At 37.1% G+C, this 25,436-nt stretch overlaps 1 protein-coding gene across 1 annotated transcript in view; it reads right to left on the reverse strand.

Moving 5' to 3' along the window:
• The window catches only part of RP1 (RP1 axonemal microtubule associated), a 185,212-nt gene that overhangs the window by 105,422 nt on the left and 54,354 nt on the right, over nucleotides 1-25,436 (reverse strand). Inside the window, exons 18-24 of the mRNA XM_068933834.1 lie at nucleotides 24,225-24,311; nucleotides 21,969-22,101; nucleotides 21,538-21,689; nucleotides 19,008-19,162; nucleotides 15,684-15,742; nucleotides 15,314-15,358; nucleotides 11,709-11,872 (exon numbers count right to left, since the gene is read on the reverse strand). Coding sequence (XP_068789935.1) covers nucleotides 11,709-11,872; nucleotides 15,314-15,358; nucleotides 15,684-15,742; nucleotides 19,008-19,162; nucleotides 21,538-21,689; nucleotides 21,969-22,101; nucleotides 24,225-24,311 — 795 coding nt within the window. The remainder of the gene's footprint in view (nucleotides 1-11,708; nucleotides 11,873-15,313; nucleotides 15,359-15,683; nucleotides 15,743-19,007; nucleotides 19,163-21,537; nucleotides 21,690-21,968; nucleotides 22,102-24,224; nucleotides 24,312-25,436) is intronic.

Genomic DNA, 25,436 nt, shown 5'->3' on the forward strand with positions numbered 1-25,436 from the left:
ATTAGACAGCCAGGTTCTACTCCTAGCTCTGCTTAAGGCTTTCTGAGAAACATCACACAAGTCCTCTGTGCTTCACTTTCTTGACTTTACAACACGGACAACACTTACCCATCTTTCACAGGAAGGCTGCAAAGCTTTCTTCATACATTTTGAAGATACGTCTTCTCAGATAGAAGACAAAAGTCAAAAATGCTGGATTTCTTCTGAAATATTCTGCTTATTTTAAGTTAGGTGGTGTTTCCTCGTAACTTGATTGACAGGCTGAAAATAATAGATTGTAATTCTCCTAGCTAACAACAGGGCTAGTGTTTTTGATGTCACTTACAGCTGTCTGGTCTCCCTGTCATATGGCCATGCAATTTCTGTTGACACTAGTGGAAGTTATGCAGGTACAATAAGGGAAGAATACCAACAGCCTGCTCAGCGAGTATGTTGTAAATCTACTGAGAAACAGGGCCAATAAAGATACTCCTCTTCTCCATTGCAATTAGATGTTGCAAGGTACTCAAACTTCCTAAATAACAAGGAAGCACAGAGATGGAATAATGATGTATTTTAGAATATATCTGCACAGCCCTAAACAAATTTGCTAGAAACAGTACATGTGAGTTAGCACAACAGTCCCTTAAACTAAGCAATCCTGCTTCTCAAGGCATACCTATTCTGGTGAGCACTAAACTGAAGTGTTGCAGCGAAAGTAGCAGCTTGAGGCTAATCTTTGCTGACCTCCACAAAAAAGAACTGACAAAATCATCAGACAGCAAGAATTTCTCATCGAAAGCACATGGTCAAAGTAGTGTGCAGGTTCAAAGGCTATCTTATAAAAAATATTAAAAATTGGTTTTAAAAATCCCTTTCCCCCTGTAACTTCTTCAGCTTGGATATAGTAGAGTTTGGATCTGGCTGTAAATTCAAACTTATTGTAAATGATTCATACTACAAAATTATTATCTTTTTTTAACGAACAAGGGTATGGGAACAAAGATATCTCATTTAGGTAAAGGAATCTAAAAATCACACATTAGTCAGATATACAGATCTTCTTAGGGATTGCCTATTAGAAGGTATTCTGACAAGCAATTAATTTCCTGCTCTTCCCAGCATAAAGTTTTACACAATACTTAAATCACCAGTTAGAGTTCATCAGTTGGCTGTGAAACCCCATCTTATGTGTTAGCTTGTTGGTTTGAGTTATGCCAAATTCTGTGATAAATTCTGAAGAGGATGGGCAGTTTGACCTTAAATAGACCCTACTTATGTGAGATAGACTGTCAGCACTTATTAAGCTTGATGATATTATTGGGATGCTATAGCAGTAGGAATTCTATTTTTTTAATCATTTTTCTTTGCCACTACAGGTAATAATTATGTATCAGTACATCCATCAGTATCAACACTCATAATATTTTATGGTATTAGTATGAATACAGATTATACAAAGAAGTGGCCACCATTTCAAAAGGATATTATCAATATTTGGAAGCAGTTAATCAAATTTAGTCTGCTAATCAGCAGAACAGCTTTACATCACTATTATTCATCAGCTGCACAAGCATAGGACTCACCTTCCTCCTACTGAAGGCAATGGAACATTTTCCTTAACATTAATGAGAAAACTTGGCCATACTTTTTGAAATTGAAGCTTAACAAAGCTTACATTTTACAATGCATCCCTAAGTATAAATTGAAATCCAGGTTTATTAGCAAGAAATTAAACTTGAAAAGGACGCAAGGACTAAATTTTAATTCTGTTTGTAAATGAGCAATACAAATACTTTTTTCAGTCCCTAGCATGAATGTATTTTAAATAAAGTCAGTATGACCTATTTGCATGCACTTGAGATGTTTACGTGAAAAGTAAAGTAAGAGTTCTTTAGTTTAGCAAGAGTTCAGTGAAAAGATACCTCAATAAAAGGACAGATAGAGAATGTATGTAATGACTCCGTTTCTCTTTATATTGCCAAGGAAGGAAGATAAGTCACTGTATTTCTGTTGTATAGCAAGTACCCTGCAGTTTCTCTGAAATAAACTCAGGCTAGTATGAAAATCATTTGGATACAACAGGAGTAACTACACGAAACGCTACTCTTCATGAGTAGCTATACTGAAATCCCAGTGTCTAATGCAACTGCTAGAGTCTACATTTGGCAGATAGTTATGAACTTCATGTAAGGCCATCTTGTCAACAGAATTTCAGAGAAGTCATGTGCTGCAGCTGGATTCCCAAAAGTAACAGAAATCATTGACTGCACTAGTTTAACATCTGTGACATCTGCAGAGAATGGAGAAATCTTTGGAAGCAGAACATATTTCTACATTGTAAGCATGCAGCTGGTAAGCGTTGCCAAAAATATCATACCTAACGTACCAGCAAAGTACCCAGGGTCCACCCATGATGCTTGTATTTTCCAGATGTCTGAACTCAGCCAATTCTTGAATTGTGGCCAGTGAACTTGGCACAGTTACACATTAAGTCAAGAATGAGAATCTGTTCAAGGAACTCCCACGGAAACTTGAGAGTCTCATGAAAAAGAGGGATATGGACACATAAGGAATAGAAGTAAAGTTCACACAAAAATCAGCATTATTGTTGTCCACATTCATACTTTTTTTAGTCATAAAAACAAGCTGGCTACATAAATACTGCTCATTACACAGTGACACTTAAACACTTTCTTTTCCAGCCCACCTGACCTCCTTTCATCCTATACTTAGTTCAATAACCCTACTCACTCCCTTGCCCTTCCTATACAAGCTAATAACATCCTAATATTCACTAAAATGGAGGCAAACTATCAGTTACCTAGTTATTTAGAAAAAATATATATCTATCATGTTGTTGTTACCTGCTAAACCAAGAGTACCAACAAACTGTTTTTTCCACAAATGGGGAAAAAGTTTTAAGAATAATGCTAAAGTTCTGGAAGAACTTTCTCTTTCATAGTGTGGTTAGTTATGCCACCACACAATATCCAATGATTTATGTTATCAGGGTGTCAGGTCTTAAAAAAACCCACAAAATTCCCATGTTAGGAGAATGTAGCCGCTTAAACATGTGTCATTTTTCTGAGTGATCTGCAGTTCTCCAAGTTAGACTTGGAGTATCCTGCTGCATTGAAGCTTAGGCAGGGAGTTAAAAACACTGTCTATCAGAGGATCTTAACTGGAATACAACCTATCTTAGGCTGTAAGAAAGCTCAGCAAAGGTCAGGCCATGTAAGAAAACTTAAGCTCTACTTAACCTTCACCACATATATGTACATCACATTAACAGAATGATGGTGTGGTTGGACATGAACACCTTATACATGAAGAACTGATGCATTATAAAAAATATAATACTGATGAGCACACAATAATACTTCAAAGGGTCTGAAAACATGTGAAAATTCATTAAAGAAAAGATGTGTATACAGGGTGGTCATCCAAGTCTATAACCTAGGAGTAGGACTAGATCTCTGATCTACTCTTCATTGGACTAGGTGACTGTAATAACTTGGCAGGCTACAAACTGGCCTCTGCAATATATGCCTGTCATTCTGGTGGGCTTACAGCAATATTTATCACTCAGACATCAGTGATAAATCGGGACTAAAAAAATTTCATCTAGCAGACATTGCTACAGTGTCTTTCCTCAACAATGCAGATTACTGTGAGCACATCATAACTCAGCTTTCTGCACTGCCTTTCTAAGGACTTAAGGGTTTTTTTTTTCCTTATTTTCCTGATGTAGAGAAAGCAAACAACATCTTGGGCTGTTTTAGAAAGATGGTGGCCATTAGGTCAAAGAAGGTGATTATTCCCCTCTACTCAGAACTGGTGAGTTCTGGAGTTCTGTGTCCAGATCTGGAAATACTGGAGCAAGGCTGGCAAAGGGCCGTGAAGATCATTAAAGGAGCATCTGTCATATGAGAAGATGCTGAGAGATCTGGGACTCTTTAGCCTGGAGAAGAGAAGGCTCAGGGGGATCTTATCAAAGTGTATAAATACTTAATAGGGAGACTAAAGAAGGTGGAGCAAGATTCTTCTCAGTGGTATTCAGCAAATGGACAAGAGGCAATGGGTACAAAATTGAAATACAAGAAATTCCACTTAAACATACGAAAAAAATTCTTAATGGTGAAGGTTGTCAAACACTGGAACAGGTTGCCCAGAGAAGCTGGGGAACATCTTTGGACATATTCAAAACCCAACTTGACAAGGTTCTGAGCATTCTGTTCTAACTGACCTAGCTTTGAACAAGGAGGTTGGACTAGACAGTCTACAGATATTCCTTCCAGCTTCAACTGTGCTATGATTCTGTGGTACTCAATGCCATTGACAGAACTATCTCTGGGGTAAGAACCAGGTTCAACATGCCTGGTAGTAAGAAATGCCCTGTGGTGCATAGTGAAAATCCTTTTCTCATAAGATAGAACTTTTAAATGGGGTGCCAAGGAGCTGTCCATAACAAGCAAAGGCCATCATAACCTTTATCATCTTCTATTTCAATGCAAAATGCATTGATCTCACCTTGTCTAGTATAAGCATTGTAAGTCCTATACTGTATAAAGTGTATATTCTTTCTACGAAGTCACAGAATCACAGAATGGTTGATGTTAGAAGGAACCTCTGGAGATCAGCTGGTCCAACCCCACTGCTCAAGCAGGGTCCTCTAGAGCACCTTGCTCAGGACCCTGTCCAGATGGTTTTTGAATATCTCCAAGGCTGGAGATTCCACAACCTTGCTGGGCAACCTCTTCCAGTGCCCTGTTACCCTCACAGTGAAGACATTTTTCCTTATGTTCAGATGGAAATTCCTGTGTTTCAGCTTGTGCCCATTGCCTCTCGTCCTGTCAGTGGCCACCATTGAAAGGAGTCTGGCCCCATCCTCTTGACACCCTCCCTTCAGAAATTTATATGCATTGGTAAGAGTCCCTCGGAGGCTTCTCTTCTTCAGGCTGAACAGGCTCCCTCAGCCTTTCCTCATATAAGAGATGCTCCAGTCTCTTAATCAATTTCTTAGTCCTTTGCTGGACTTGCTCCAGGAGCTCCATGTCTATCTTATACTGGGGAGCCCAGCACTGGACACAGTACTGCAGGTGAGGCCTCACCAGTTCTGAGTAGAGGAGAAGGATCACCTCCCTTGACTTGCAGGCAATGCTAGATGCCGGCATTGTTTGGGCTACCAAGCCCAGATAATAAATTGATTTTAAGAGCAAGAGTAGAGAGAATAAGCCACACACATTAATCATGCTACTCACTTCTCAAAAGTGGTCATATACTGAGATGATGGGAGGCATAAGAATGTGAATACACTAGAAAATGGCTGAGGAGAAGACAGGGAAGAGCACTGATTAGTGAAGACATAAACTGCATTTGGGCCCTGGGCATGAGAGATAGGGGAGACAGATACAACTGTAGAGCCTTAATAAAGGACATCAAAGTCATAAAATCTCAAAAAGAACGGTCCAAAGCCTACGAGGCTGGGCTAAACTGACAGAGTAACCTGGGAGAGAGGAGGGACCCAAGAGAGATAGAGAGGGGTTTTTTGTTTGTTTGCTTGTTCATGTTTTCATTTTGGACTTGTGCTGACATCAAGTAGAAAAAAAAACTACCTTAAAAGGGAGAAATGTACATACATAGTACTCCATGCTGAAAAATTACTTTACAAGTAGTATTATGTCCATTCATCCCCATTTTTTAGAAGAAGAGTTAATCTGCTTTTTTCTCTAAGGTTGCCTACAAGCCTCTAGGGTCCTTTTATGTGATTTTATTGGAACTGGCTAAATTTTGCTTCATGCACAGCCTATAGCTGATGGAAACAGTTTTACCTACTTCTTCCGTTTATCTCAGTATGGAATGAGGTTCATGTTGCTATTGAATATATTTAGCAGAGAGATGGACAGCTTCAAGTAGAGTTCAAGCCAGCAATATGGCCATTTTAGGCTGCCTTAAGCATATATGATGAAAGCCTGGGTTGCTCTAAGTTTCATCCATCTGTTTTTGGAGATAAAAGGTCATTACGGCAAACAGCAACAGCTGGAATACAGCAACATACAAGCTATGCCTAGCTTTCAGGTGTTGGCAGTTCCATGATTAACAGAGCGACTAGCCACTTCAGTGCTTGCGGTCACTTTTGCAATCTTCTCACTTCGGAAAAATTCTCACTGAGCTCATTGCAGGCTTTTATTTTGATAATGTGAGGAAAAGCATGAAAATGGATTTATTTCAATCTGATTTTATAACACTTGGTTTTTTTCCTACTGCTTCTCATTTTACTTTAGATATCTCAGTTTTGACTGACGAAACAATGAATATGGATGCAAGGTACAGGAATGAAAGACATGCAGTGAAAACCATGACAAATTCTAACGAGGTAGATTCTAAAGGGAAGGGTGTCAATTATTAATGCATAGATTATTTAAAACAGCTGATGATTTTATTTACGCTGAAGGAAATAAAAATGAAAAAACTATAAATAAATTTCTAAGTATAAATTCACCATATTATGCAACATAATATAAGGTGCACTTCATGAAATGAATATAACTCTTTAGCAACAAGTCATAAGTAACTGGAAGGAAAAAGGCTAGTCTTCACACTGTAATACTCTCATCATAGGAACACTGTATTCATTAAGTTTTATGTTCAAGTATCTCTGACAGTATTAGTAGGACTCCTGCTTTTCGTCTACCTGGCATTTTGCCCTAATAGACTTTGGCAGTGTTTCAAAGGATACTTTACAGAGATGAAGAAACTCTAACTACTATAACTGGAGAGGGCAGCAGCTTTATAAGTCAGAGAAATGAGCTCATGCAGCAAAATTCAGACAAGTGACGGATTCTCCTAAAATATCACACTTGCTCCATATTCCATACCTGCAGGCATGGAACAGCTATTCTTACTACAAATACAGCCACCATCTATAAAATATAACATAAGGTTGGGTGAAAATTTTAAAGATTCCTTAGAAAAATTAAGACTCTTAATAGCTTAATTTAGTGTTAAGATAAACTTGTAAACATGCACAGAACAGTACAATCAACACTCTGCTAAAGAGATTGCAAAGCTGATACTGAAACAAATGCAATAACACAAAGAATGGGAGAGTCTTTGTTAAGAAAGAGCTAAATTCTGTCACTCTCAGTAAGACTAACATACAATATTGTGAAAGCAAATCTGCAGGACCAGTAAGCGTATTCACTGACTTCATTATTGCTAAAAGAGCAGAACCTGTAGCCAAAGGTATGAATTTATTGTGTATTGAAGAAAGTGAGATTATAGCTGGCTTTTAGGGAAGACAATAGGCTTACAGTCTTCTGCCTAGTTCTCTTTGGGAGACAGAAGGGAATATTTGGCAGGACCAAATACTAAAATAAAGCATAAAAAGCATTTCCTTATCAAGCAGTGTGTGCACTTATAAGAAATAGTTCATCATGTTTCAAAGAATGATGATGCAGAATGCATAGCTCTGGAAAATACAATTTGCAATATAATTAAAGCGTCTTGAGCAACTCAGCATACTGTCAAGATCAGTATTTTTGAAATACTGATAAATACCCAGAGACTATGAAGACACAAGAGGAAAATGCAGGAAACAGACTACAGTTCTGACAAAAGCTGTAACTTATGGTAGACTGATATCCCCCTACTGGAGGAAGAATGAATATTAACAGAAAAATAATGCCCTAGAAATTATGCCGGAATAGTTTAAGAAGCAGAAAAGCATAGCCTAGAAGTAGCTTCTTTGAATGCACAGGAACAATTATAAAAGCTCTCAAAAACAGAAGAGAAAATTCAGAAGATCTAAATGCCTTTTCTTTCCTCTTCCTACATTCTTTTCTTTCCTCTTCCTACATTGTTCATCCTCGACTCTCCCATCTGTTAGGAAAATCCCTAGGCAGCTACATCAATTATAGTGCAGTTTCCACACAACTTTCTTGTGAAGAGCTAGAACCCAAGATTCCATCCAGAAATAAGAACTGTCCCCATTACACAAAAAATGTAAATTACCGTCACTGAATTTCACATGCTACAATCAGATAGAAATCCCTAAGGGTGAGAGCCTTTTTATATTTTATCCCCAAAATGTATGCAAATTGCCAGTTTTTAATCTAATCTAAAGAAATAGAAATCAGAGGTAACCAAATTTAGTGAAGTTACACTAGCTTTATACAGTATTGCAAGCAACGTCAAAATCAGGTTTTTGATGAGCAAAGATTCGGAAGTATACAGAGGAGTACATTTTGATTTACAAAAGTTTTAATAGCTTGCTGTCTTTCATGATTTTCTTTTTTTTTAATTGTTACTGAATATCTACAATTTATTTTTAGGAATCCAAGTTTATATGCAGTTAACTGTACTTTCTATGAGACTATTATTCTGGATTTTTATTAAGATGATTCCAGTATAGTTTTATTTTGTGTCCTGTTCTCTTTTTGTGGGCTATTTCTCTGTCATATCTTATGATTATAACTATGACTAAAGGGATTTTGAAATGAAGATGATATTTTGATTGTCTTTTTGTGGGACATGATTGTGTTTTATTTTTTTCATTATGTTACGCTGAACTCTTGCAGCTCTCTGCAACAATCAATTAACATTGCCTTTAAAAATAGGGTTTGCCTGGAGTTTAAACAGTCTTCAAATATGCAGTAAATTTCTAAACAAAGCCTGCAAATCTAGACCCATTTAGTCAAGAATTTTCCCCAACATATTTAATGGATTAAACTAGTTAGATGTAACAGAAAGCAATAGCAATTATCAATGCCAAGCAATAGTGGCATTATTAAAGGCTGTTCATAATGTTTCAACACTGCAGAATTACAAAGTGCAAAAGTGTTTGGAGAATATAGCTTTCTTTTGAATTAACAAAAAAAACTCAACTACCTTATTAAATTCAGACATTTAAGGGAAAAAATCAACATGAGGATAGTTACCAAAATCACTTTATCTGTTCTCTTCTTCCCCTCCCCATTATCAGCAGTGACTAAAAGTAAAAGGAGTGGTTCTGAGAAATAATGGATGGATGGTAAGCTGGCCAACCTTCTTTTGATAGTGTGGTTAGAATTCAGGGAGAAGCCTCTTCAAGACTCTCTGCAGTTTAAAGGTCTGATTACACCTGACTTTATAAGTTTGATTACACAATCTGATTTTTTTAAAGGTTTAAGTTTTACTCAGCTCAGATTCATCCAACTTAAAGTACACCAAAGTTCTGAGCGTAACCTATAAGCCTCTTCCAAGTTTTCAGTAGTATAGTACCAAAGAAAAACATCACAGAATCACAGAATCACAGAGTGGTTGAGGTTGGAAGGGTCCTCTGGAGATCATCTAGTCCAACCTCCCTGCTCAAGCAGGGTCATCTAGAGCACATTGCTCAGGATCGTGTCTAGGTGGGTTTTGAATATCTGCAGGGAAGGAGACTCCACCACCTCTCTGGGCAACCTGCTCCAGTGCTCAGGCACCCTCACAACAAAGAAGTTTTTCCTCATGTACAGACGGAACTTCCTGTCTTCCAGTTTATGCCTGTTGCCTCTCGTCCTGTCACTGGGCACCACGGAGAAGAGGCTGGCCTCATCCTCTTGATGCCCTCCCTTCAGATACTTGTACATATTGATCAGATCCCCTCTCAGTCTTCTCTTCTCCAGGCTGAACAGGCCCAGCTCTTGCAGTCTTTCTTCAGAGGAGAGGTGCTCCAGCCCTCTAATCATCTTGGTAGCCCTCTGCTGGACTCTCTCCAGGAGCTCCATGTCTCTCTTGTACTGGGGAGCCCAGGGCTGGACACAGTACTCCAGGTGAGGCCTCACCAAGGCTGAGGAGAGGGGCAGGATCACCTCCCTCGTCCTGCTGGCAACACTCTGCCTCATGCACCCCAGGAGACCATTGGCCTTCTTGGCCACAAGGGCACACTGCTGGCTCATGCTTAACTTGTTGTCCACCAGCACTCCCAGGTCCTTCTCTGCAGAGCTACTTTCCAGCAGGTCAACCCCCAGCCTGTACTGCTGCATGGGGTTATTCCTGCCTAGGTGCAGGAGCCTGCACTTGCCTTTGTTGAATTTCAGGAGGTTCCTCTCTGCGCATCTCTCCAGCCTGTCCAGGTCCCTCTGAAGGGCAGCACAGCCTTCTGGTGTGTCAGCCACTCCCTCCAGTTTAGTGTCATCAGCAAACTTGCTGAGGGTGCACTCTGTGCCTTCCTCCAGGTCATTGATGAGTACATTGAAACAAGACCGGACCCAGGACTGACCCCTGGTGGACACCGCTAGCTACAGGCCTCCAGGTAGACTGCGCCACTGACCACAACCCTCTGAGCTCTGCCATTCAGCCAGTTCTCAATCCACCTCACCGTCCACTCGTCTAGCCCACACTTCCTGAGTTTACCTATGAGGATGCGATGGGAGACAGTGTCAAAAGCCGTGCTGAAGTCCAGACTTGGATACAGTTTAGAAGACCTGAACCTGGGTGCTATTGTGGATTGGAACAGATCATCAGAGCTGCTCGTCCAGGTATCGGATCTTGCTTTGATGCAGGCGGCATCAAGATGACACTTTGAGGAACATACTGTTCCTTACAAAGAGAAAGAAAAGAAATGTTCTAGGTATTTCCCTCAATGAACTGAATGAGCAGGTAAGAATTTGCTATCAAATAGTATTAATCATCTTTACTCAGCTGAGAAGGGATCTGAACAAATATCCAAGATGATCTACTTTAAATGATCCTGTTCCTCTAGCTGCAATGATTTGAAAAGGAAAGCTTAAATTTAGTCTTTGGATAAATATGGACTTCACCTTCCTATTCTGATGAGAGATAAATTTAAATTAGCATTATCTGCAAACTTTAGCCAAGTTACTTCCAATTTAAGTAAGCGTAAGGGAAAGGCAACCAACTGATTTGCCTCTGCAAAAATTTTCATTAGCTAAGTTTATGCTTCGAACTGGAAAATAAAAATAAAATAATGCAAAGAAACTTCCTCTGTCACATCTGCCAGTTACTTTCCATCATCTGTTTATTATACATGAATTATTTCAACCTAAATGACATACTATAGCTTCAATGATTCCAACGGGTATAATCCTGAGGAGCCATAGGAACTGAAGGAACTTGCAAGAACAATGGGTGCTTGGAGAAGTCCTGGGAATTGTTGTGTTCTGAAGCACCTCTCGGGTAACAGTCCCTCATTATTTCCTTGGAGAAGTAGCACTTCACTACCTCTATATCGTTTGAGTTAGCCAATAAGGTGTGAATTGACTCTAGCCTCTATCCATTCCCCTTTCCTTCTTATCTGCTCCAAGAAAAGGTTTGCAGGGCAGTGTGCTTCAGGGAAAACCACAGGAAGCCCATGGAAGAATATACAGTGGGGAACAGACACTTATGAAAATGCATATGCAATCCAGCATCCTAGCTGGACTGCAATCCTAGCTAGGACTATCTAATTAGCATCAACACGAAGAACAGGCAAAAAAAGTTTTTTCTAGAACATCAGCTGTACAAGGCAGATTCTGAGAGATATGTCTGCATGATGCAATTCTGAATACACTTGCTAATTCAAATTTCATTATCATAAAATTCCACCACTCCTTCAGAAATGCTTCATGAAGTAAAAGAAAATCCAAATTCTTCTATATTCATATTGCTTTGGGTCCTGTTTATTATTACTATTTTCCACCTTTGAGAAAAGCTATTTTGCCTATGTCTGGAATTCTCAGGTGTTTATAACAGGCATACTGTACCTTAAATGTATCGGCACTGTTGGGATTAAACAGCTGGTGTTTCCCAGATCCCAAAATAATAGGACCAGAAGCTTTGTTTTCTCCATAAGCATAAAGGGACACTGTTGCTGTTGTGCCAGCTGTTTCAAAATCCCCGGTGACTACAGTAATCTTCCAATCTCCTTCTGAAAATTAAAAATAAAAACAAAATGCTTTTATGATTGCAGTTGATACTCAGAAAGTTACTTGGATAATATAACTAAAAGCTTAGCTTAGCCCAGAAGCTGCAACTGCTGTGCACTCAAAAAGTAACAGTGCTGGCAGAGGCCACAGAAGACTGGCTAAATACTGCATCTTTCAAATCCATCTTAGACAAAGTATGACTTTAGTATCCGGCCAACTTCCTAAATCTGTAAAGTGAGAAAATGAGCACAGGCCCTGGTGACATTTCTAGCAACATCCCTGTGAGTCATCATAAAACAAGCCCATCCTCCAGACTTTGGACTATTTACAAATGTAAACCAGAAGTGGAACAGGAAAAACTCAAAAAATCAAAAAAAAAATCAAAAATCAAAACATCCCAATTGAGTAAAATTTCACCTCATTTTACATTTTTAACATGGCATTAATATTATTGGGTGGTGTCAACGAGAGTTCTGTTTGCTTAGATGGAGGCATGACACTGAATTAGCATTAAAAAAAAGGATCTTGGAAAAAATTCTGACAGTGAAAGAGGAATCTTCAGAAAATCATTTTATATAAAGCTTTCTTGATAATAAAATGTCATCTCTGTTCCCATGCAATGCACATAAGTTATTTAAATAGCTGAAAGCAGCTTAATATAAATCTCTTTTTAAAAACAACAATTCATAGCTAGAAGATGCATTTCTACATCTGAAAAGCTGGGACTGCCTGCACTCCACTACTCTTTTAATTGTGGCTTCTGCCTGTATGTGTAACAAGTTCCACTTAGTGACTTAAATTCATTCTGAGGAAAGTAAACATCAAATGAATTACCAGCCCACAGTCTTCTTATAAATAAATGCCTCAGTGTACACTACAGTTTTATTAATAGAAAGCTGTCTGGTAACTCCTACATGAATTAAATCTGGTGTCTGATATAAGTATTTATCTTGAGCCAGCCCTGGTATCCCTTAGCTATTTGCCCCACTAGGACTGTAGTGGTACAGAAAGTTTGAGCTCCTCTTTTCCAGATGTTTGAGGTCTGGTTGACCCTTGATTCTGGAAAGTCATAGAAGAAGATTTTTAAATATACATAAAGGAAGTGAATGATTCGATTTCCACTGAAAGTTAACAGACTACAGCTTGTAACTAACTCTTCTCTTCTGTGCTTTAGAAGATTTCTAACCTCGTGACTTTCTCTATAGCCACATTCTCTTGACAAAGGAACTATGGTTATGGTACCAGGCTGCAAAAATATCAACATCAGTTAGAATGGTGGCTAGCCATAGATGGAACAGGTAGGATAGGTGGAAGCAAAGTGGATAAGAAAGGGGGGAATCCCTGACCCACAGAAGAGCATAGTTACCAAAAAAATCAGCTTCTGTTTTCCAACTATTTAATATTATTTTCTTTTAAAGCTAACTCACATTGGACCATTTGGCTGGAGAATAATGCTTAGTGCATAAGCACTTATGAAGAATGGTAGAAAGGAAAAAATAAGGCATACTCTTCCTCTAATCCAATGAAAAATTCAAAATTTTTTGGGAAACAAATATTTATTTTAAAGCAGCCTTTTGCTTGGACTTGTACATTGTCTGATATGTAGTACCTCAAGTGCTTTGAATGGCCTTTCTATTCCATTATCTTCTCAAAGTCTCTCTTCTTTTAACAAATGCAGGTTCAAAACAACATAGTACTCTTGAGACCTTATGGTCTAACTAGCCCAGCTCCTGCCTTCAAAGGCTTTGTGCCTTCAAAGGCCAACTATTCTGCATGCAAATACAACTCTGAAGCCTAAGAAGGAGCCAAACTTCCCCAAAAACATGATAAAAAGAATTTTGGTTTGCACTCCTCTCTACTGCTTCTGGGGCTTTTTCTTCTTCTGAAAACAGACTGGGCTTTGTATCTGAAGGACAACATGGTATAAGAGAAGGATCTCAAATCTTCTCCTTAATGCCAGAAGTTCTCATGGCATTCCTGCATACTTCCAACAGAAAGAGGAACACTAAGTATTATCAGCACGTAAGTCTTGTTCTCTTTGTCATAAAAAGCTAGTATTTGTTCTGGTGAGGTAGAAAACCAATATTTCCTTAATGACTAAAGAGGGCTACACGCTGAGGAGAAAAGAGCAGGGAAAAATGCGTAATGAGGTGATTTTCATGTAGTATAGCTGGAGGAAAGGTGCAGTCTAACACAGTGTATGTCCCCAGGGATAGCAGAAAATGGTAACTTACCTCAGATGACTTTCTAGAAATCGAGACATTTCTAGAACATCAGAAACAGTACAAAACACTAGAAAGTTCTACGGCCAGGAAAGGATTCAATTTTGTGAACAATTCTGACATATTTCTGAATGAGTACATTTCTGTCTCCTGGGGTGAGGATGAGAGTGCTGTGATCAAAATGTTCATTGCAAGTCCTAGATGATCTCCACTGAAGATAAGTCAGTTGAACACTGACATACACTTAGTCTATTCCCTCTCTTTGTCATCCTTTGTTAGGTTTTGGGGGTAATTTTTTGTCTGCTGCAATTTTTATTGCATATTCAGACAGGAACAGCTGAAATGACATAACATAGAGTTCCAGCTGTGTAAGTGCAGGAAGAACTAATTAGGTTCATTTGAACTATGTAAAGGAGGATCTCTATGTGCAGGCCTTGTGAAAGTGAGCCACAAAGACTGATGAACAGATAGAAAATGAATGTCTTTGGAAAAAGCATGGAAAGGAACAAGGGCAAAACTACTTGTCATTCAAAATAAACTTTACAAGAATAGAATGAGATTTGAATATAATTTGTAAAATAATTGAATACAAAGTTTATAATTGACAACATCCTACGGGGACACTATTTAAAACAAGGGTTTGGGGTCTCAGTGGATATCTTCATATGATTATGAATAAAGGTTTTTAAACTTTCTCCTGACTGTTTCTAAATTATTGCTCAACATACTGCATAAAGCAGTCCTAATAGCTGAGAAAATGTTATATGTTACTAAGACATGTAAATTAATTTCCACTGATTGCAAGGACAGAAAAGTCAAGCTAAACAAATATGAAATCCCAGGGAAAGGGGAAAATGAAAAACTAATGGTGAGAACTAACATATATATCACCTGGGAGAAAGAATCATGGTGTAAATTGTTAACTACAAAATTGAAATTAAGATAGATAACGAATAATTGTGAGAAAACCTATGAATTTTCAGAGAAACAGAGAGAAAATTAACGTTACTGGAAAGAAAAATGACAGAATAAGAAGAAAGTTTAAATAAAGTGATTTATTGTTTAAATTAAAATGTGAAGTTCAGAGTTCACTGAAATATTCAAAGTGTGCTGTAACTAGTGTTTTTTAAAATAAATAGAAACGACAAGAAATGTGTACAGCAGTTAGTTCTGAAAGAGAAATAGTCTTCATTAAAGAAAGAAAACTATAGCAGCATTTACCATTTACTTCTTCTTGCGTTTTCAGCTGTTGATTTATTTGAAATTCTGTCAAAACAAAAAACTATAATTAATAAAAGACCTATCCTTTAACATTAAAGAAAAGGTTTGAGGAAAGACATTAAGAGGACATGATGTGACACTAACTTTAATGCTGATGCAAGAAAACTTTCCTTATTCATTCCCTCACTACTTTCTCCCTAACCCATACTCACACAATGCAAACGCAAAGTATATTCTCCCAGAAATATAACAAAGGAATCAGAAAAATGGTTAACTCAGATGACTGAAGAGTAAATTCAGCTCTGATTTCTTCAGATAAAAAAAATATGCCTTACTGATCTTACTTCCATATTGTAACAATAATGCTTACCTTGAGGGTACAGCTCAATTTCTGAATGAATTACACCTTGGGACATAAACGGAAGCCACCTAAGAATAAGAAAGAAAATGAGAAAGCAGGCGGGAATTAATTTGTTCTCCATCATATTACCATATATCTTAATGATCCACAACTTATTTTCATATTGACTATGCATAATAGCAAGGAAATTCTAACAGCTTCAGTATATGATTAGACAAATGTTAAAGTACAAATTAATATTTTAAAATCAACAAAAATATTTTATTTCTACAAATATAAGAGCTGCATAAGCATAAAATATACCTATGTCAGATTAAGGGACTCGTGTGTCACTACTATATTCACTTGTGTAGCTAAAACAGAAGAGCTTGGCACAGAATTTTTTTTTCAATACTACGGATTGAGTGCTACTTGCAGTTTGTATTTATCTATTGCACTATTTCTTAACTTCAAATTTCATTGTTAAAAACAAAGATGGAACCAAATTCTGTCCTTCCTTTTTCCCCTTACAAATTGAGGGCAGAGTGCTGAGAATGAAAAAGTATACGTGAAGGAAAACTTTGGTTACCTGTCTTGACAGAACTACTCTAGGCTAAGAACAATTTTGAAATCTTATTATTCAGAATTACAACTTCATTTAGTTTCTTCTTCTGTGGTAAAAAACTAAGCTGGTTTTCTACAGAGAAACACTATTCAGCGAGCTTCTAGACTGTTGGTTTTTATTTTCTGGGCCCACTGCTATGGAGCCTCCAGGAATGACCCAAGCCATTCAGAGTCTCCTGCGAAGCCTGCTTGAAATCCAGTATGAACTGGGCAAGATGGGTTCTATGGAGGCCAGGAGGAAGGGAAGCTGCTCCCAACCTGCGGCAGAGCAGCAGCAGCAGCAGCGTTCTCTCTGCAGCCCGAGTCTCAGGGCTGCAAGAGCCTCTTTCACTGCACGCACTGCACATCAGATGGGCAGGCTATAACGAGGATATGAAGGTGCGAAAGTATTGGTCAGCGTTTCCCTAAACCTTAACAAAACATCGTATGACAGTCAGCAGTGGCATACATAACTTGCCCATCTTTCCTGCTCAGGCCTCCTTACTCTACCCTCCATATTCAGATATCAGGCTCTGCTTATCAGGTGGTATAAACACCTCACAGGTGCAAAACAGCCTGTGCCTCTTAGATGACTACTGCAATGTAGTTTAGGCACAAGTGTTCACTTTCTGAAGCGTCTTCCCCAGACAGTGCCAGGATGCTGTCTCTGGGTGCCTGATCCCAGCCGTTCTCTCCACCACCGCATGACAAGTTCACACTAAAGCGTGGCATGAACCTGACACAGGAAAGATGCGACATCTGCCACAACAGGAACAGATGCAGAAAATAACCAGAAATGATTAGCAGTGATACCGTCAGGAACAAGGTCAATACAATCCTTGGTAAATATTCTACCAATTTCATTTCCAAGAAAAAGAAAAAGAATCTTTAAAACAAGAACAAAGGGAATTATGGCTATTTTCTAAAGACTTCTTTTACTGACAAAAAAGAAGAGAACAGCATTTAGTTTATTGCTTTTCAGTTGTTCTTTCTTTTACCTATTATTTATTCTCTCCCTTCTTTATTCCAAAGAAGGAACTGCGCAGATTGAAATTTCTGTAAAAGTCACTAACTTAGTGCTGTGCATTACTATATTATAGGTAAATCTTTAGATGATAAGGAATCCTAGATTAGTGACAATACATACGCACGTGCAACTTAAATCAGATAAATATTGACAAAATCTGTGCACGTTCTGTATTTTTTTTGTCTTTAAAACACTAACAGGAACATAAATAGTTCTTAAGAAATAAATTTTGTCTTACTAGACAACTCATTTATATCACTCTTCTGCTAAAATCTTATTATGCGGATATATTCTGCAGTCATAAATGTTGAAAAATATCTACAACTAAAAAAATATAGTTTAATTGAAATCTAGTCAGAGTATTTGGATTCTCAGAAACTAATATCTGATTTTTATTAAGTCAGATAAAATGTTGATAATTCTTTGGTTAAGTAAGAAAAAAATATAGCATTTTGTTCATGCACTGGATCAGAAAATATTGATGAAAAATAAAGTTATAAGGCTGAAGATGAATATATTAGTTTTCTAAAGAATAAAAATTCTTCCCTCCTTGAAACAGAGCACAGTGTTTCACCTTTACATTTTGGCCACCATGAAAGCTACCCTTCACTTACCTTCCCCAACCTATTTTAACCCCCTTTCAGTGTCACTGCTTCCTTTCAGAAAAGATTACAATGCAAAAATTTATTTCTCTGTTTCTTCTTGGCAATCTCTGTCACTGAATAATTCCTGCTGATCAGCATCTACTGTATTAATTATCTCAAAATTCATACAGTGAAGTACCCAGTCATGCACTGTTTCTAAGCTGTTGTTACCCACTGGAGGATAGATGTGATACGGAGTTGATTTTTCTTGCTCGAGGTAGGCAGCTGGCCTGATTTTGCTGTAGAACTTCCTGTCAGGAAGCTAACTATATATTTTTTTGAAAAGGTAGCAATAACAACTGGCAGCAACAACTAGCCTGCATCCAAATCCACACTGAGAAATCCTCAGTCTTACTACTAGTATGCATATACATCATACTAATTAAGGAAAGATCTCAGTTTTAGAGAATTTTATAAAGGTGAATGAGCATCTTTAGTCTTGTTTTGAAGATGTGACGCAGGGAGTTTCAAGAGACTGTTCAAGGTAACATAACAAATTCATAAAAATCCAGACAAAATAACTAGGCACCCCACATTTTTTCTAGAGCCCTGCCACCTGGTCACGTCGTTTCTCTACACTCCCTTCATTTCACTGGAGTGATGCACATACCCATGAGCCAGATTGCAGAACTGGGAACTCCAAGCATTGGATTAACATAATGTTTTTCTAAACGTAAAAAAGCTGGATGCTGCAATTCTGTTGTGTTAGAATTAGATTTTAATTTAGAGCACAATTTTGTGTGCTTTATCCTCTCCTCTTGAATAAGTAAGTCACACTTATAGCATCACTCCTTATGTCATAATGTTACACTGTGCAATACAGTAACACAATGTCATAGTACAAGCATTTTAACCTTTGATACGGATCATATAACAATCATTGACCAAAGCAATTTATTCTGGAGCAACAAATTTTGTGGTTTTTATTAAACTGCAAAATAACCCAAACATCTTTTCCTGGAAATGTCACATTTAGAACATTTATTGGTATAATGCTGTTATTGGAAGGAGGTAGATCCTAAGGATATATTTATTGTATATTTTACATCTCATACTTAATAATATTCTTGTAAATATTACCTTTCACAACTGAAAACATATTCCAAGGTCTTCTCAGCTTCTCTGACGACGACTTTATCACAGTACCAATACTGAGACTTAGTATTAGCCTCACAGCGCAACAGCACCTTCTGCAGTTTTCCAAGAGATACAGCTCCCACTTCAAAAGCATTGACCTAGAACGCAGTCGAAACAGCAGTCCATAATTCGTCAATATGAAGAAGGTCTGGAAGCTGCAGTATTATAAAAGCCTGATCTAACTCTCACAGTGGCCAAAAATTGTCATTGTTTTTAATGACTGCTGGACAGTATGAAAAGGGCTAGATCCAAAACTAAGTCTTTTGATTACGTATTGGACTAAATGAGAAAATATAACTAAAATCAGAATGAAGTAATAATTCCCAATAAATTGGTCAATAATTCTCCAAAATACTGCACACATTTCTTGACTACTGTTTCAATATCTTACCATTTACAATAATTCTGCTCTGGATGAAACCAGTTAAGTCAATTATTTTCTACATTAATGTATATTTAACATAGAGACTCTCTTATCCTTTGCTCTTCGTGGTCTCACCTCCCATGTTTACATCCTATTCTGCTTGAAGAGGCTGAAATCTGACATGCTCTTTTGTCCTTGTTATCCATTTAGATTTGTGCTTACACTTGAAAAAGATTATTTTAATAGAAGCATGAAGCTAATCAGGTGAAAGGTTCAGGCTGATAACATTTTGTTACACTACAAAGCATATAGCTTTCTCTCTCTAAACATAACAGGCTGGATCATGCTTTCCAGAAGAAGGAAAATAAAAGAAAGAACTACACTGAAAAAGTTATGTTTGCAAAGTTTTCAAGCCTTAGCAAACAGTAGATTTAGGACTGCCTGTGGAACTTCAGTTCTCCCTTGTGTAATATGTGATCACAAGCTATCCTTTCTGAAGGGTCTGTGCCTCAAGTTGTACAAAGGCAGGACTGAACCTTTTCGATATTTCTTTTTATGTTCATTATCTTTATGACCTTACACATTATTTATGGCTACCACTCAAACGGTCTGGTGAAACAGAACTGATTTCCCCAGTGATTTCCACTTTTGAACTTCTTCGATAGTACCTAGGTTTTTTGCAACATTGAAATCTATTTTTCACAAAGCCCATCTGTGTAATACCTTGCCATTTTACCTATAGAGTTAAAACACAGAGATTATGGCCAAGGCTACCAAAGATGATACCTAGTCTGGGTGCTCAGCTGAGAAACGTAGGGGTTAATTCATCAGCATATTGACCATTTCAAAGAGCTTACCATGTCCAGAACAGAATTCCCTTTGAAATGACCTGAGTTACAACTCAGAAGAGTTAAACTGGTTACCCAGCAAAATCTAAGCACACAAGCAGTGGTCACTTAGAGAAGGTTATTATACGTGACTTGCCCAATATCATGTATAATAGCTGTGGTGGACATTAAATCAGGTTGCTGAAGTCAGCATTCAACTGCCTGTGTCATCATATGATTTATCCCAGACCTTGCTTTGCCTCCCCCTACAATCTACAGTCCTGTTCACCCATTTTGAAAACAAAGTGCGCTTTGAAACACCTCCTTTAGCTGCTGTATAAATATATCACTGAATTTATTATCGGTCTGTCTAGAAGAATCTCCCCCACACAACTCCACTTATGTCCTGCATTTCAATTTGAATATTACTTTATATCTAAGGCATTAGTAATGGCATAAAAAATATATTCTAAAAGAGCATAGATAGATACTTCTGAAGTTTCCTAGTGGGTTACTGCTATGCTTAGCATTTTATATACTGCTTTTCATTTAGTAAACATTCCACTAACAGCTTGATACTCTTTGTTAGACAAATTTGTTAGATCTTGCATTTATTTGTCAGATACAAGTGTTAATTCTCCATAGTTCACAAATGAAGAAACAGAATTTGCAGGTCACTAAGAAGGCTAGTGGTGGAGCTAAGTCTAAATTCAGTAGTTCCTGAAGTTCAGCTATATATTACTGCAGAAAATCTGGATGATGTATGTTTTATTGACATATAATTTCTATATTTTCATTTGATATGTGATGATTACATATAGATATGTGTATATTTTATATTTTATACAGGACATCTGAGGTATATGAAAGACAAATGACTTTAAATCTGCCCTGCATTAATCACAATACTATACTATTATGGATTAAAAGACATACATAACACACAGTCCTACAAAGAGCTGAAGTCATGGTAGGAATCTGTGTGCTCATTTTTAAACTGCTGTAACTCACACCTGACAGAAAATGCTTTTATATTTACAGGTACCTCTTCTTATCATCTTAGGGTGCTTCTTCATAGCACTCCTTTTCCCCTTTCTCTGCCTTGGTTTTCCCTCTTTCTGGTCACCAGTCATTTCTGAATCAGTAGAAACTAATTTTCCTTAGTTCTTAAAAAGTACTGTGCTATACCTCTGTAATATTTATTATTAGGAGCCTGTTAAGACCATGTAAAAGCCGCTTACTTATATTTCTATGACTAAGCAATTTTTTCTTTCAGACTTACCATTCCTCTCTGAAATTTCACTGGCATACCAGATTTATGCAGAGGTCTCAGACCAGTATCTCCTCTTTTTCCATAGATACACAGGTAAACTGCAGAATCTGTATCAGCTTGCTCCAAGTGGCCAGTGTAGACATAAACATGGTATAAAATAACTTCCAAGAATAACCAAGGGAAGAAAATAAAAGTTATGTGCAATCACAATTGATTCCTACTAACTGTTCTAGCTTAATGGAAACAATGCTGCTAAGTTTGATTGGCAATGAATTTGCAGGAATATATTCTCTAAAAATCAGTCTAAATGTCTGGTTTTAAAACTGCTAAGAACACATTTATGAATATACAACACACGCAATATAATTCAGGTGACACTGACACTGAAAACCTGGTAATCTGTATATATGTAACTGTGCAGCTGCAAAGGACAGACCTACTTGGATAGACAGGTTTTCCAGCTTCCACTACTGGAAGTTCACAGGGAAGATCTCTGTTATCACGAGTCTTTGACAACCATGTGTTTGCTGGAAAATTCAGTACTTTCTTGCTCTTCAGATGTTGTAGTGTCACCTAGGGAAGAGAAAATTCTAACTATTACTCAGTTCACTATTTCTGTTTTTTGCCTCCCAACAGCCATAAATATTTTTCTACATCCTTTTTCTATCTCAGAAATTAATGAAAGGATCAGTAACTATGAAATACAAAATTTCAGTGTGAAAACATTTTTATTTTTGCTACTACTTTACCACTTGACTTATCACTGGAGAGGATCTTTGTTCACATTTGTGGTATTCCAGTTGAATACTGGAATATGTTCTCTGAATATGCCATGGACTTTAAAATTATCTTATTTTTAGAGCAAGCAAACTTGTAATTATAAGTGGCCTTTCTGACATAACAAACGTCATCTCTTCTAATTTCTGTCCATGGATTACTTCTCTGTAACACCATCTGGAGTACTGAAGACGGAAAACTTTCTGGTAAGCGAATTCAGGTGAAACTGACTTTTCAGATGCAGCAGAAATGTTGATACATTTTTATGTTAAAACGAAAACAGGAGGAAACTCCTCAACTAAATCTGAACTTTTGCAGGGAGATGATATGTTGAAATATGAAATCAATTCATATTGCATTTGGTTCTCCTGCAGCAGAACGAAAGAAAACATAGGTGCCAGCACCTTCTATAGCTTCGTCTGAAGACAGTCAGTATCCAAATTCTGTCGCTAACTGGTATTGTACTTTATGATAGCTGTCTTTCCTATTATCAGAGAAACAGTCCTGCTCCCCTTTTTAGAGAGCGGTTATTATTGATCTTGTATTATAACAGTGCTTACTACAGCTTTTTCATAGGCTTTCAGTAGCAAAATGAAGTCAGTGCCAAAATCTTATCTCTTTGCACTTCTGTTTTGAATGTCTGTGCAGCATGCCTAAGCTTTGTGATCGAAATGATGAAAACAAGTATTTGCACTTAAATTCTAACACTTAGGAAATCAGGACAATATATGACTTCATCTCACTTTTCCAATAAAATATTATTTTCAATAAAATGAACAAACACTTCTTCCACCACAAAAGCATGTATTTATTCAAACGTGAAACACTTCTGCAGCAGTGATTCTTAATCTCTAATTGAACATTCAAGACTTCAACTTTGAGTGTTTACTGGCAGAGCTCCCCCTGCTGATTCATAACAATAGCAAATTATTAAGTGCTTTGTCAGAAAACACAGCTCTTAAGCTAATTTATTCCTTCATATGAACGGAAATCTTTGAAATCGCAGAGTTGCATGATGAAATTTGGACCAAGATGTTAAAGAAATGTTCTGAAATCAACAGAATGGAAAACAGTATTCCCGCAACCTTTGAGAGAACTGAAATGTTTAAACTTCCAGTCCGTTTTGATATCTTTACCGTTAAGGCCCTTGGGTTAATGTCAAAACCTGTTATCACTGTGTAATTGTGGTTGTCTAAATCAGGCTTTATAAGATGAATGACAAACCAAAGGATAAGTATGTGTGTTTTGCAGATTCAAGGTAAGAAATAAATCACAATTTCTTATAAGCATTTCTGAACAAAATATTACATGGGGGTGTGTGTTAGCATTAATTTAATCTACCAAGCATGCTTAAATATCACGAGAAAAATAAAGCTCAAATAAAGCAGAAAATAAAAATTAATTCACTGAATAGTTCAGCAGTTTCTTTTCCCCAGAAAATGGTAATAATTGTGAGATGTGCTTGGGCTATCTATAACCAGCCCATTCATGACCAGACTTCATATATTCTTCACATGTAGTTGTCAGAGAAAAATTGTTGCTCCATCCTTTTTAATTTTTCGCAGTCAGAATCTATAGTTAGAGTCTCCCTAACAGACGCTGAAGAGCACAGACAAGCTTTTAAAAAGCAAACCTTGGCAGAACCCATCAATGCACTAAAACTGGCATCTACAAACTATATGAGTTAGGAATAGTTGCAAAAATTGATATAACTTTCAGCTTCCAGGGGACTGATTTTGTATCAGCGCTTTTGTCACCTTTAAAGCAACCTGAGATGAGAAAATGTTAAGAATATCTCACAATCGATGTTTTTTTGATTATCCTTTCCATTTCTCCGAGTTATAGCTTCATGAAAAGACAGGCTGTTAGTTCATATATAAATTAATAAAGCAGAAAAGAATTCCTCATAAAAATCTCACCCTTTGTAAGTTCCACTCTGATTGTTCACTTGCTCCCTCATGTTCAATTCTTATCTTGTAGATATTCCCAATGCTCTTTATTTTAATCTGAATTAAAAACAGAACAATACAATATATAAGTACAGACAAAAAATATATAACTTTAAGCTTACAAGGTAGAGGTTTCGGGCTGATTAAGGAAGGCCATGTGTTGCAAACTAACACTGTATCCTATTAATGAGAAAAAGACATTCTGGTCTCCCACATACTTTGAAGAAGCATCTAATGGCAAGCACAAGCCTGTATATTCTATGCCTAAAACTGTCAAAGCCTTCATAATACCTTGCAATAAATCATAAACATTTCCTTTCAAACATTTCAATTCAATATTCAATCACTACCTCTGAAAGAATTCAAAAGTCCAGTTCACATGTATGCACAGAACCCATTTGTTCTGTGTTTCTACATTTTGACATTCATTCAATTTGGGCCATATTGCTAGAAAAAAAAATATAGTTACATCACATATGAAAAAAGACGCACAAAATTGTATGCTTATTTCTGCTGCAAGTGGTTCCAGACTTCTCCGAACCATTACAGCGTCGGAGTATAAAGGAACAGTGTACCACATCTGATTGGCAGATTTTGGACTATATAGTCCAGTGAAGAGACTGCTTGAATTCAAATAGATTTCTGTCTGAGTCACAGTTTTAAAAGATTTTACCTATAATGACATCAAGATGCTCACGGAAAAATGATTTGGCAATTATTTAAACTCTTCAAAGTTTGTACATTAAAAAAAAACAAAGTTGATGAGAGCCATTCACAAGAGAAAAAAGGTACACAAAAATAAATCCACTAAACCACAAGTAATGAATTTTTAATAATGTAAAACAGCAACATGACCATAAACCCTAGTATAGCATAGCATATGAAGGATGTAAAACTTCTGGAGACCTTAAAGAACAAACTCTCAAAAGGAGGTAGAAAGTCATTGATACTGTCTTAGCTTTCTGTCTACAGTTTGCATTCCTCTGCACTTTCAAATATTATATGTGCTCTTATTCATGAAATCTATACAACATTATACAAATTATATTTTCTTGAACGTTTATAATAGCCTATTCCACTCCATGGCTTATGTTCAAACGTGCTATTGAAATTGTATAAAATTTATTTTATTTTCATTCTCTTAGAAACATCTACTGGTATATTATCCACATATTCTTTAGC

The sequence above is a fragment of the Struthio camelus genome, chromosome 2, assembly GCF_040807025.1.
Source record: "Struthio camelus isolate bStrCam1 chromosome 2, bStrCam1.hap1, whole genome shotgun sequence".
Taxonomy (NCBI): Eukaryota; Metazoa; Chordata; class Aves; order Struthioniformes; family Struthionidae; genus Struthio; species Struthio camelus.